The 13,711-nt window shown below is 47.0% G+C and overlaps 2 protein-coding genes across 2 annotated transcripts in view; one reads left to right on the forward strand and one right to left on the reverse strand.

Annotated features, from left to right (window-relative positions):
* LOC145397810 (protein unzipped-like) overlaps positions 1 to 11,307 on the forward strand; it is a 141,981-nt gene extending 130,674 nt beyond the window's left edge. The window contains exon 2 of the mRNA XM_080270831.1: positions 8,248 to 11,307. Within this exon, the coding sequence (XP_080126957.1) occupies positions 8,248 to 9,517 (1,270 nt within the window). The 3' untranslated portion in view covers positions 9,518 to 11,307. The remainder of the gene's footprint in view (positions 1 to 8,247) is intronic.
* The window catches only part of Miga (mitoguardin), a 477,244-nt gene that overhangs the window by 331,044 nt on the left and 132,489 nt on the right, over positions 1 to 13,711 (reverse strand). The window lies entirely within an intron of this gene.

Below are 13,711 nucleotides of genomic sequence, written 5' to 3' on the forward strand. Positions count from 1 at the left end.
TCCTCCTCCACAGCTCAGAAGTCCGTAAAAGGCTTCCACCCAGCCCAGCCCAGCCCTATCTCATCCTCCACCCCTGTCCCTCTGCCTGTCCTCCCTTCCCTATAGCCAACCTTCGCCTTATCTCGCTCTTATGTACTATTTCCCTCTTCTATCTTACCAACTCCCTTATCTCCAATCTCTCTTTCCAATCACAATATATTTCTTTATTTCTTCAGTACTCTGGCGTCTTTTTCTTATTCTATTTTTTTTTTTCTTTTTCCCAGCTGCTATCTTTCACTACAGAAGCCCTCCTTAGTCTGTCAACCACTTAACTACCTCCTCCTAATCAAACATCCCATCCATGCTTCTTCTTTCTAACAAGCATGGTGTTTTTTTTGTTTTTTCCCTATCTTTCTCCTGCCTGTTTAACCGAATGGTGTGGTGGGTGGGGGAGAGCCGTCCGATTTTCTATCCTTTTCTCTTACACACTGGTTACTCCCTCTCCCCTCACTCCCTGTCTCGCCTTCCTTGTCCCTTCCTCCTTTCCCCTTCCGCCTGTAAGCTCCCCTTGCTCCACCCCCTCCTCCCGTATGCAGGAGTGTTATATGATAGGTGTTGAGGCCGGACGTAGCCAGGTGGGCCGGAACCGTACTCTCTCTCTCTCTCTTATCCCTTTACCTTCCCTCTCTCCCATCTTTAGTCTTCCCTCTCCTCTTTTCCATCCCTCCTATTTTATCTCTCGTCCTTCCCCTCCCTCTCACTGCTATATTCTCTCTAACTCTCCTCCCCTCTCCAACTGTCCTTCTCCCCTTCCTCCCCCCCTCATCCCTCTCTCTATCACTTTTATAATCTAGACATTTTTTTCCTTCCTCCCCTCCCTTCATCTCTCCCCCTCTCTCCACCTCCCTCCCCTTCTTTCTCCCCCTCTCCCCTCCTTTCTCCCCCTCTCCCCAGTGGCATATAATATCACCATGACGAACACCACGTGCCGGATATTAATAACAATGTCAATAAAAAGGCACCGCTCAACACTTGTAATTCTCTCTCTCTCTCTCTCTCTCTCTCTCCCCCTCTCTCAGAATTCCTTTCATACTCTCTCTACGTAATCCTTGCACCACCCTTTTATCGTTTTACTCTCCTTTGGTCACCTCTTACATCTTTCCCCTCCTCTCTCTCTCTCTCTCTCTCAATTTCTCTTTATCTCCGCTCTCTCCCTCTCCCCTACGCTTCTCTCCTCTCCCTCTATTCGTCTCTCCCTCTTTCTCTCCTCTCTCCCTCCACTCCCCTTACTCTCCGGCTCACATCCCTCTTCCTCCCTTCACATCTTTCCCCTCACACCCCCTACCACAAACACCCCCACCTCCCTCTCCTATTACCCTCCTTTCTCGCTTCCCAGTTTTCCTCTCTCTCCCCCCACCCCCCTTCCTCTCTCTCTCTCTCTCTCTCTCTCTGCAACACAATCAATTCCATACTGGCCTTAGGGAATGCCGGAGATACACACACGTACACACAAACTTTACACACACACACACACACACACACACACACACACACACACACACACACACACGAGTCAACTGGCTGATAGCAGACACATACGTTAACTTTACACCTACACTCAGACAGACGTATAAACACACACACACACACACACACACACACACACACACACACACACACGGGGAGAGCGTAGTATCCCTCCCACCAAGCTTTACTGACGCGTTACCTATCAAAGCTTCATTCAATGTGCTGGGGAGGAGCTGGGGAAGGGTGAGAGAGAGAGAGAGAGAGAGAGAGAGAGAGAGAGAGAGAGAGAGAGTGTGAGAGAGAGACAGACAGACAGACAGACAAAGACAGAGATAGACAGACAGAGTGTGTGTGTGTGTGTGTGTGTGTGTGTGTGTGTGTGTAATAGTGACTGTTACTATGTGAAACAGCTCTACTACAAAGGACAATCAATAGGAATTAACTAGAAAACAGCAGAGCGAAGACCACATACATACTGTACTACACTATCCCCCCCCCCCCTCTCTCTCTCTCTCAATCCAATCTCTGCATCTGTTTCACGCTAACTCAATGATGCATCTCTTACACTCACCTTTTTTGCAACACCGCCATTTTGCACCCCGCCAACCTGCAATGTCTCTCTCTCTCTCTCTCTCTCTCTCTTCGCACAGCCATCCAAATGTCGAGGCTAGGGATAAAGATGAACGCCTATTTATGTATGTTATTCTGATAGATAAACAGATAGACAGATAGACAGACAGGCAGGCAGATACACACACCACCAACAACAACAACTGCTACTACTACTACTTCAATCCGATGACCTCTTCTTCGTGATTATCCTTTCCCTTCAACCCAACGACGTATTACAAAATTTATTCTTGACTTCGGGCAACTTCATTCAACTTTGAGAAAATTTTGGTACTGAGAAGATGGCGATATTTAACCCCTTCAGACCGGTGTTATCTCCTGCGCTTTAATCCCCAATCACCAGACGATTTTATTCAGCTTCTCTGAGACCTAAGAACGAAATTGGAAGGAATGTTGAAGTGAAAACAAAAGAATAAATAAGAACTAGATGCGGAAACTTCAGGGCCCTTAGGGTGGTACTCTTGCTGTGGTGTGGTGTGGTGTGGGAGGGTGAGTTTGTGTGGTGTGGTGTGGTAGGGTGGTACAGTGAGTGGTGTGGGAGGGTGATTTTGTGCTGTGTGGTGTGGTGTGGGAGGGTGAGTTTGTGTGGTGTGGTGTGGTAGGGTGGTACAGTGAGTGGTGTGGGAGTGAGTGGTGTGGGAGGGTGATTTTGTGCGGTGCGGTGCGGTGTGGTGTGGTGTGGTGTGGTGTGGTGTGGAGAGGTGATTTTGTGTGCTGTGGTGTGGTGTAATAGGGTGATACAGTGAGTGGCGTGGTATGGAAGGATGATTTTGTGTGGTGTGATAAGGTGGTACAATGTGTGGTGTGGGAGGGTGGAATGGTATGGTGTGCTGCCTGGTATAACAACGTGTGGCTTCGCAAAATTCTACGGAAGTAAAACACCTCCCGTCCGAAAATCAATAGTGGGAGCCAGACGGACAGGGTTGCTACTACAGATACACCGAAAATAAAACAAATAAAAAAATAAATAAAACTTTCTAAATCATATGTAACTAATTTCCTGCCACATCCTCTTCTTAATCGCAAAAATAGGACAGATTATGACAACTTTCTTCTATCTATTATTCAGCATCTTTTAATCTATCGCTGGGGCAGTATTTTATCGTCTCTCTCTCTCTCTCTCTCTCTCTCTCTCTCTCTCTCTCTCTGCATAAACCCCTTATCTATTATTCAGTGCCTCTTATTTCAACGCCAGGGAGAGCACTTTTACTCAACCCCCCCCCCCATTAATTCCTTATCTCTTATCTTGCTTATCATCTTTACCTCACTTTTACTCTCTCTCTCTCTCTCTCTCTCTCTCTCTCTCTCTCTCTCTCTCTCTCTCGTGCTTTAAGGAGGAACAACCAACCTCATTTTCTCTCATTTACATAATATCTGTAAACATAAAATCAAGCTGAGGGGTAACTGAATACATTTAAATCTTCTACATAAATCACATCTTTAAATCCATCTGTTTTTATCTCCTCATGTGACTCCCAATTTTCACTCTCTCCCTCTTATCTTATCAAAGGTCACTACATTTTACCTTATCTCCCTGCCCTGGCTCCCCAATCTTTCCCTCCCTCCCTCCCTCTTATCCCCAATCTTTCCCTCCCTCCCACCCTCTTATTCCTAATCTTTCCCTCCCTCCCTCTTATCCCCAATCTTTCCCTCCCTCCCTCTTATCCCCAATCTTTCTCTCCCTCTAATCCCCAATCTTTCCCTCCCTCCCTCCCTCTTATCCCCAACCTTTCCCTCCCTTCCTCTTATCTAATCAAGGGTCACTATCTTTTATCTCATCTCCCTGCCATGACTCCCAAATCTTTCCCTCCCTCCCTCTTATCTTATCATTTTTATCTCTCCTTCCTCCTCGGACCTCCTCCCCCCATCAAAGGCGGGATAACACACCTGGTCCCTCCCTCCAGCACTGAGCGGCTCTGTAATCCAATTTTAAGTGTCTGGTTCGCGCGGTGAGTCTGCTACCACCACCATCACTACCACTGCAAAAATCATTATAGTGGCATCTTTACTACAAGCACCAGCACTACCATAACTATAAACATTACCTACATGATCAGCCTACCACTATCACTGCTACCACTATCGGCCCACCACCACCACCACCAAAACCGCCAAAATCATTACAGGCATCGCTAGCAACACCACCACCACCACCACAAAACATTACATACATTATCACTCTACCACAATTAGCCACATTCAAAATAAGATAATGGAGCCTTCCCATCTCTCCCAGCAATCATAACAACTACCACCACCACCATCATCATCACTACCACTTAATCGCTTATATTATCAACAAGTTATATTCTAGCATTGCAATCACTAGTACTGCCAACAGGACTAAGTCTGCATAATACTACCACATACAACAATAAAACTACCATTTACTTTCGTTACCATCACTACTACCAACACCACAAACTACCCACACCTTAGCTTCCTACCGTCATAACTACCATCATCACCATCAATACCAAACATACACATCACACACCACCACATCACCAGCATTTATCACTTCCACCACAAAAATCACCGGTGTCATAATTTCCACCACCAGCACCACAACTACCAACACTGCCAACAATCACCTCGACTTCTCACTGCCAACACCAACCACCACAATCACCACAAAACACACAGTCCATTAACCCCTACTGACAACCACACCAATAACAGTCATTTCCAACCACACCACTACTCCCATGAACCACCACAACCATTCAGGCAACTACCACAACTACCACAACCACCACAAAACACAACCATCGTCCCAAATCTCCAGCCAAGCCAAATAAAATCAAAGTCCACAACCACAATCGCTCCCCTCCCCCCCTCCCTTGCACACACACACACACACACACACATATACAAAATTCCCTCCCCCCTCTTTATCTCTCTCTCTCTCTCTCTCTCACACACACACACACACACACACACACACACACACACACACACAAAATCCCCCCCCTCTCTCTCTCACACACACACACATACAAAATCCCCCCTCCCTCTCTCTCTCTCCCTCTCTCTCTCTCTCACACACACACACACACACACACACACACACACACACACACACAGCCATCCCCGCCCCGCAACACCGCTCCCCCGCACACTCAATTACTGAACTGTCCCCCGCTACAAAAGTTAGACAAATAAGTTGATACGGGTGACAAAGCCGGGATTTGTTGCAGGAAACTACACCACAGGGAGGAGGGAGGGAAGGGGGGGGGAAATTTAGGATGTATGTGCAAGCTGGTGTGGGAGGAAGAGGAGGGGTTGGCTGGGAGTGGTGTGGGGAAGAGAGGCAGGGGTGGGTGGGAGTGGTGTATGGGAGGGAGGACGAGTGGGGTGGGGTTTGGAAAGAGGAAGGGTTGAGTCGGAGTTGAATGGGAGTGGGGTGAGGGAGACAGGAGGGGTTAGCTGTGGGTGGTGTGTGGAAGAGAGGAGAGGTTGGATGGGGGTGGTGTGTGGAAGACAGGAGGGGTTGGACGGGGGTGGTGTATGGGAGAGAGGAGGGGCTGGGTGGGGTATGGAGAGACCGAAGGCTGAGTTGGGGTGGGGGACAGGAAGGGTGGGGTGGGTGATGGGGAGAAACGAGAGGTTGGATGGAGGTTGGAGGGAGGCAGGGTAGAGTTGAGGCGGGGGAGGGGTTGTAGGTAGGGGTGAAGGAATGAATGTGGGCTTTGCATTCTACCAAAACTGGCAATATCAAAGCTGGCAGGCAAAGGAACAAGAGATAAAAAAAAAAAAAACAGAACAGAAGGTGTAAAAGGTTCCGTCGAAAACTGGTTGGGTGTATAGCTGTGAGGGTGATGGGGTGTAGTTATGGGAGGTGTGGGGGTGGGGAGAGTGGAAGGAATGGGTTGGGGTGGAAGAGAGGAAGGGTTGGGTGGAGAGATAAAAATGGTTTAGGGGAGGTAGGTGATAAGGGAAGCATAAGGAGGGAGAGGGGGGAGCAAAGACATGTGAATGGTGGGGTAGTTTTGACAGGTGGGGGTTGGGAGGAGGAGGAGGAGGAGGGGTGGCTGGAGGTGGGGCTGAGGGAGAGGAGAGATTTAACAGGAGTAGGAATGGGGAGAGTATGGGGGAGTATAACTATGAGAGAAGGGTTAGGAGGTGGGGGGAGGGGGAGGCGCAGAATTTAAAGGGGGGGGGGAGAGTGAGGTCTGTATGAATGGGGCGTTGAAGTAGTTATGAGAGTGAGTAGATACTTGAGTTATGAGAGGTGGGTGGGGGAGGAGGAGTAGCTGGAGGTGGAGGGGTAGCTGGACTGAATGAGTGGGAGAGAGGATTACGATGTGAGTGGGAGTGGGGAGAGGATAGTCGCGTGAGTAGTGGTGTGGCTAAATTATGGGGTGGGGATACGCAGATGAGCTCTACAGGAGAAGAAGGATAGGAGTGTGATGGGGTGGGGTGAGGGGGTGAAGAGGGGTGAGAGTGCTGGGGAGATGAACTGTGGTGTTGGGAAGGCAGTCCATTTAAATCGGTGACAGGGTGAGCCAGGCTGTAGGTGTTTTAGGAGGAAAGTTAAGGAATGAGGGGGAATGGTATTAGTGGAGTGGAGTGGTATTAGTGGAGTGGAGTGGAGTGGTATTAGTGGAGTGGAGTGGTATTAGTGGAGTGGAGTGGTATTAGTGAAGTGGAGTGGAGTGGAGTGGGGCTGGATGAAAGAGGGGTTAGAGTGGATCGAAGTGGGAGTGGAAGGACGAGTTGACAAGGCGTGTGTTGTGACGGAGGGAAAGCCATGACACCTGACCTAGACCTGACCCCTCGCAAGTGCAGTCCTCTTCTAGTCAGTTTGTTTTCCTTCTTCTTCACCATCATCATCATCATCATCATCATCATCATCATCATCATCATCATCATCCCGACCTCTTTTTCCACCTATGGATGAGGTGAGCCAGGGTCCAGAAAGCAGAAACAGAAAGAAAAAGAAAAAAACAAAACAAAGAGAGAGACCTATATAATCAACAGCATGTCCAGTGAGTGGGCCACACACTCACTCACTTACCCCTTAAACCCTCGGAATCCTGACTCACCTAAATAATCCCTCGTATCTAATTAACCAGTTCAGAGGGATGATGTATTTTTCATTTCAGCATTATTACCTACACACGGTTTTCTTCAGCATAGGGAGAGAAATCGGGCTATGGAAGAGTTAAGAAGAATGTGCTTTGGCCTGATTAACTTAGATTTCTGGTAAGCCTTCAGTGATTATATCTTGACTATTACACCTTGCTATTCTCCTTTATGCAATTTATCTCTTTAATATCAACATACTTTACATAAATGATATACAGGAGAACGTCAAAGTGTCATATCCAGAGAGAAACTGGTGAGGAAAAGGTGCCACAGCTCTTGATAGCCAAAATAAGGCTTCTTTGTTCCCACCCTCACTCGCTCGCCCCCCCATGGCCTCCCACTCTCTATCACCATACTGATTCACTGTTTTTGCTCTGCTCCCTCCACATCATCGCTATTATTTGTATCTTGCCTCATTCTTTCGTAATCACGGACTATTATGCCCTCCTCGAAAATATTCATTCATGGTGTGTGTGTGTGTGTGTGTGTGTGTGTGTGTGTGTGTGTGTGTGTGTGTGTGTGTGTGTGTGTGTGTGTGTGTGTGTGTGTGTGTGTGTGTGTGTGTGTGTAGCAACCAAAACTGGGAAAAGGATTTCAACGAAATTTTGCATAATGATTGAAACTGGGCCACAGATGCGGCCGTTTCATGTCGACTGAAGTTTTCTAAAGGGGTGTTTTGGCCACTAAGAACTGTCCCCATTCGTGTTACATTACGCGCGAAATGCGACGGGACATTTCCGTGGAGTTTCAGCAGAAGCACATGTGAAGCACTGCACCAACGTATAAGCCGTTGTTTCGAGCAAAGTGAAGAGCTGTTCAGAAACGGCTCTCATTTGGGAAAGTGCTGAGCGGTCCGATAGGGTCGCGAGGCACTTGTTTAATCTGATGGTGAAGTGTTTGGTGGGTGCATGAGTGAAGGGGAATGTATATGCAAGCAATCTTTTATACAATTTAGGCTTAGAAAAATTTTTCAATACATCCTGCTGGCATGTGATATATGACGGATTGTTTTCATTGCAGGGTGGTGGTTGTGGCGGCTGCAGCGGTGAGTTGTGCAGTGGCCAGCATAGACATGGCCAAGATCCGACGAGGTGGTGGCTCTATGGTGACGTCGTCAACGCTGGCGTGGGTGCCTGGTCACAAAGGCTCCTTCCCCCATGCTGTGCAGGTGGTTGAGGATGACCCTGCCACAGTGTGGTGTCGTGCACAGCAGCACAGTACTTGGCTAGCCGGGGCAATGCACAGCGGCACCTGCATCGTGCCTTTCCTCGGTAACGTGTTGCACATCGAGGACAGCTTTGATGTGCTAGTGTCTGTCAATGGATCAGCGCGGGTGCGGTATGAAGACTGGGATCGGTACATGGCGCCACCGCACAACGCAGTGGCATCACAGGCCAATCGGTACCTGGCCATGCGTCAGGGTAAGGATGGCTTCCCTGAGGCAGGGTTTCTCAAGCCCCAGGAGCGGCGTGCCCACCTGGTGTCCGGGGCCAAAGTGGAGAAGGTGGATGCTGCCAAGGTGCTGGTGGAAGATGAGCCAGTGCGCTACGACCTAAGAGCTGTAGCACTGGACGCATCCCGCACCTCCATGGAGCGTGAGGACATGGAGCTGGCACAGGCAAGACTCCTTAATCCTGGGCCCTCACGCCAGCACGTGGTGGAGGCACGTGAGGTCACTGTACGGCAGCTGGCATACTGGGGCAGCATCAAGGGCACATACTCGGGGCTGCCGGCGCATGTGGTGTCGCCACCACCTGCCGTAGAGGAGCGAGACCTGCAGTGGGGCATCCAGAATGAGTTTGACAGCATTCACCACCAGCTTCTAGAGTACGACCTCCCACCTGGCACTGGCGTCCACGTCAAGCTGATTGGCACTGTGCGGAAGACAGAGGCACCATACACCGGCACGCTGACGGCAGTGTACGGCGATGGAAGTCAGACATCACGGGTGGTGGAGGGACTGCACATGGACCAACGGCTGGTGATGCTGCGGGCACAGTATTCCCCACCCTACTTCATACACAACAACACTCAGCTCGACATCCCACAGCAGATCACTGTTCTCTACAAGTCCACCACTACCACAACCACCACAACCACTTCCACCACCACTACAACCACGCCAAATCCACCCCGGGTGTCCATGGTTGGGCCACACAAACCCAAGAGTGACTCCCTCAGCACCACAGCTGATGAGGAGGAGATCATGACAAACAATATCAATGGCGCTGCTGTCCTTACTCCAACTGTGGCTCTCCTGGTCCTAGCACTGACTCTGGCCTGTGCTTGAGCTGCCCAAACTCCTGTCCTGCCTTCATACCTCCCCAGAAAGGATGGTCAGCTCAAGATACACTAGCGTAGAGGGCCAGGCCGTGGACTGTTACCTGTTAGACACGACACGACACTCAAGCCATTTTCTTACCAACAGCCAAGTGGACCAGAGGCTAAGTGCCCTGCTGTACCTCCTTCCCATTCACAGTCACTGGCAAGGAACATCAACACCTCAAATCCGGGGACCTGTTTTTCAGTTTCGTTTTCTTACTTCCAGACGATTATATTAAGCTCAGGAGAAAGTTTTTAAACATGAGGATATCTATACAGCCTTCCTTAAACCCATTACAACTCAAGTGCTCTCTGAAGCTGATCAAATCGTCTGGAAGTAGCAAGAATAAACTAAAAAATCATCATGGTGAAGGAGTTGACACCTAGAGAAACCAAGCGGCCCTGTGACCTGTCCTCCCCAGTGTTCCACCTCCCTTCCCCCCTGCCTGCTAACCCACACCTCTCTGCTGCCTGGGAAAAGAGTGCCAGAACTGACCCCTGACCACTAACACCCTATGACTATCAAAGAACGCAGGGCCGCAAGACTCAGCACCCGTCTCGATGGGACTGTGGCGTGACTTGAGACGGAGGGAAAGGGAAAAAAATAAATGATCTTACCTGTGAGTGAATTCGTGTCTCTTTCCCTAGGGCCATTTCTGTGTAAATATTCAATGTACAGTTCTGCGTGTGTATTATAGTTTCAAAGAAGGTTAAAGCGCCTAGGTATAGCTGGCTTCTGATGCGTCTCTCCTCCGCCACTACTGCGACAATAACCCACTTAATCCCCAACACCTGGTGACGAACTGTGGATTTCATTTTTGCCACGACCAGACGATTTTACTCATCTCTAAAAAAAAAAAAAAAGACCCCTAGCAAGAAAGATGTGAAAATGGGAAAAATGTGAAACGAGAGAGAAGTGAAATGTGTGAAAAATCAAAAAAATGTGAAAAATGTGAGACGTCAAAATGTGAAAAAATTTGAAGAGGTGAAATATGTGAAAATGTGACAAATAAAGTGAAAAATGTGAAAAATATAAAAAATGTGAAAAAATGAGATGCAAAAATGTGAAAAATAAAAATGATGTGAGACGTAAAAAGGTGAAGAAATTTGATGTGAAAGATGTGAACCTTTAACTTAACGAACCTCTTCCATTCGCAAAAAAATCCCTCTCAAAGTAAACAAAACCGTCTGGAGGTGGCAGGAGCGCAATCCCAAGCCCGTCATCGGGGTGAAGGGGTACATGCTTCCGGTGAGAGCTACTTCGTCTACCCAAGTTACGTGTATTGCGCTCGGGAACTAAAAAATCCGAAGACATAACCAGCCGTGTTTATTCTTGGACCAACTTTACGGGAAAATGAAGTCCTGGGTTAAGAAAGCTCCCTAACACCTCTTCCTTACCGATTTATTTTTGGGTACGGCTGGCTAATATCGTTTTGTTCGCTATTTATGTAGAGTACGGTGATGTTGGAATGATGTGAGTAGAACAGAAGATGACGGCAAGGTGTAATAAACAAAATAAATCGCTTAGGAAACGGTGTTAGGGAGCCTCCTTACCCGACGTGAGTATGGGCACGTATTCTCGTCGGGTAAGGAGGTTCCCTAACACCTCTTATTGACCGATTTATCTTCCAAAATGCTTATTAATATCCTCTGGTTTGCTTCTTATGTCTTTTCAATATCGAGACTGATTGAATAACACACAAGAATACGATAACGAAGCAGAGTCAGAAATAAATCGGTAAGGAAGAGGTGTTAGTAAGCTTCCTAACCAAATACGAATACAGTAACGGAGCAGAGTCTGAAATAAATCGGTAAGGAAGAGGTGTTAGTATGCATCCTAACCACACAAGAATCCAGTAACGGAGTAATCAGAAATAAATCGGTAAGGAGGAGGTGTTAGCAAGCTTCCTAACCGTACCCCAACATCGCCCATACTGCTGAAGTCCTCTGAATTTCCAAACACTTTACTGTCTCCAGGGAAACATCGAATCAAACACAAACACCCGTCTTCAAATCTACACATATAGGAAAATTTAAAAAGAAAAACAGGAAAGAAAACAGAAAAACACAACGTTAAAATAAATGATACGTTTAACCCCCAAAAAAATAATGGAAAAAAAAAAAACAGCCACCAGATCTAAAAATTCAGATGGAAAATATATACATAATTATATATATTTTTAGGCTTAGGTTCCCGGGAATTTATATAACTGTGTCCGCAATACGAGCTAGCATTTACTCTATATATTTTGTTCTGAGAGTCGCCTTGGTGTGCTCTGTAGAATATAATCGTTGTGTGTGTGTGTTTGAGAGAGGGAGACAAAGTGCGTGCGTGCGTGTGGGGCTGGGTGGGAGTGTGTGTGTGTGTGTGTGTGTGTGTGTGTGAGACAAATGAGTGATAATTCATTTGTGTTCGTATGCGTTTGTGTGTGTGTGCGTCCTTCGTGTGTGTGTATGTGCGTGTGTGTGCGTCCTTCGTGTACGTATGTGTGTGTGTTTGTATTCGCCCTGGTCTGAAAAATCGATGTACTGTCTCACACTTTGTACCTGTCGAAAGATTTAATAAAGGTGTGCAAAGTAATCTCTTGTGTTAATTACTTCCTCTCTCTCTCTCTCTCTCTCTCTCTCTCTCTCACACACACACACACACACACACACACACACACACACACACACATTAAATTTTATGATCCCAATAATATGGACATAGAACAATCACAGAATGAAAATGACTCACTCTCTCTCTCTCTCTCTCTCCACCACAGACACACAAAATGAACAAATAAAACACAAGCCAGCAAACACTGATTTTAAAAAAATGATGATGATGATGATGACGGAAGGAAGGATGGAAGGAAGAAAGGAAGGAAGGAAAGAAGGAAGAAAGAAAGAAAGAAAGAAAGAAAGAAAAAAAGAAAGAAAGAAAGAAAGAAAGAAAGGAAGGAAGGAGCTCGTGACAGATGCTGCACTGGGGAGAATATAAAGGGGATCTCACACAAGGTAAGTAACACCTGTATGCTAATTAACAGGAAGATTCGTTGCACACCTTCCTTACTGACTTATCTTGTTTATTACACCTTAACAATACATTTCATGTTATTTATTCAGCTTTTAATATCGACAGAGTAAGCACTGATAACACGAATGATAGGCGTAAGAATAAATCACCTACGAGAAACTGATACGGCATATCCTTATTTCAATTAACGAGGGAACTATTTCAGAGATGTAAGCAGCTTTTCCTACAACATCGTACCTAATGCATGTACAGTTCCGGAAATTAATAATGCTCCACTGAACGATACAAAAAGGGACTGAACGATACAAAAAGAAACGCTGAACGATAACATTTGAAATCCCGAAATGCCAACTTCAGAACTCAATAAATGTTTCAGAATATTACGTAAGTGTTTCGTAATTCTTCGGCTTTAATTTGGAGGGATGATATTATATGCAACCTCCCCTTCTCTCTCTCTCTCTCTCTCCTAAAGTCTGCTTTTCCCGTCCTCCCCTTTTCTCTCCATTTCATTTTTCCCTCCTTTCCTCCATCCTTCATCCTCCTTCTGTCTCTTCATTCATCTCTCTCTCTCTCTCTCTCTCTCGTTCTTTCCTCCCTCTTTAAATCCTGACTTCTTCCCTTTTTCCCCTCATTCTTTCTCTCCAACTTTCCTTCCCTCCACCTCAGTGTGTCTCCCTTCTTTCCTCCATCACACATTTCCTTCCTCTCTCCCATCGCTCCTCTTTCCCTCCGCCTCATTTCTCTCTCCCTCTTCTCTCCAGTCTTCTCCCTCCCTCCCTCCATCCCCCTCATGCCTTCTTTTCCTCCCTCCCTCTCTCTCTCTCTCTCTCTCTTACTACTCAATCCAGGTCATCAAATCAAGACAACACACTGGAGGTCAAGAGAGAAGACAGGCACCTAGAAACCTCTCTCTCTCTCTCTCTCTCTTATATCTAAAGTGTTTTCTCAATTTCTTCTCCCTCTTTCTCTCACACTGCTTGTCATCCGTCTCTCCTTATGCTCTCCCTTCAGCCTTTCTTCACCTCTTTCTCTTATCACTTATTCCCTCTCTCTCTCTCTCTCCTCCTTTTCTATCTTTGCCATACTCTTATCTCTTTATGCCTTTTCTCTTCCCTCCTTTCCCTGTCTCAAATTTTTCCCACC

This window comes from Coenobita brevimanus, chromosome 43, assembly GCF_032717465.1.
Source record: "Coenobita brevimanus isolate Jiangsu-jjx chromosome 43, ASM3271746v2, whole genome shotgun sequence".
In the NCBI taxonomy this organism is placed as follows: Eukaryota; Metazoa; Arthropoda; class Malacostraca; order Decapoda; family Coenobitidae; genus Coenobita; species Coenobita brevimanus.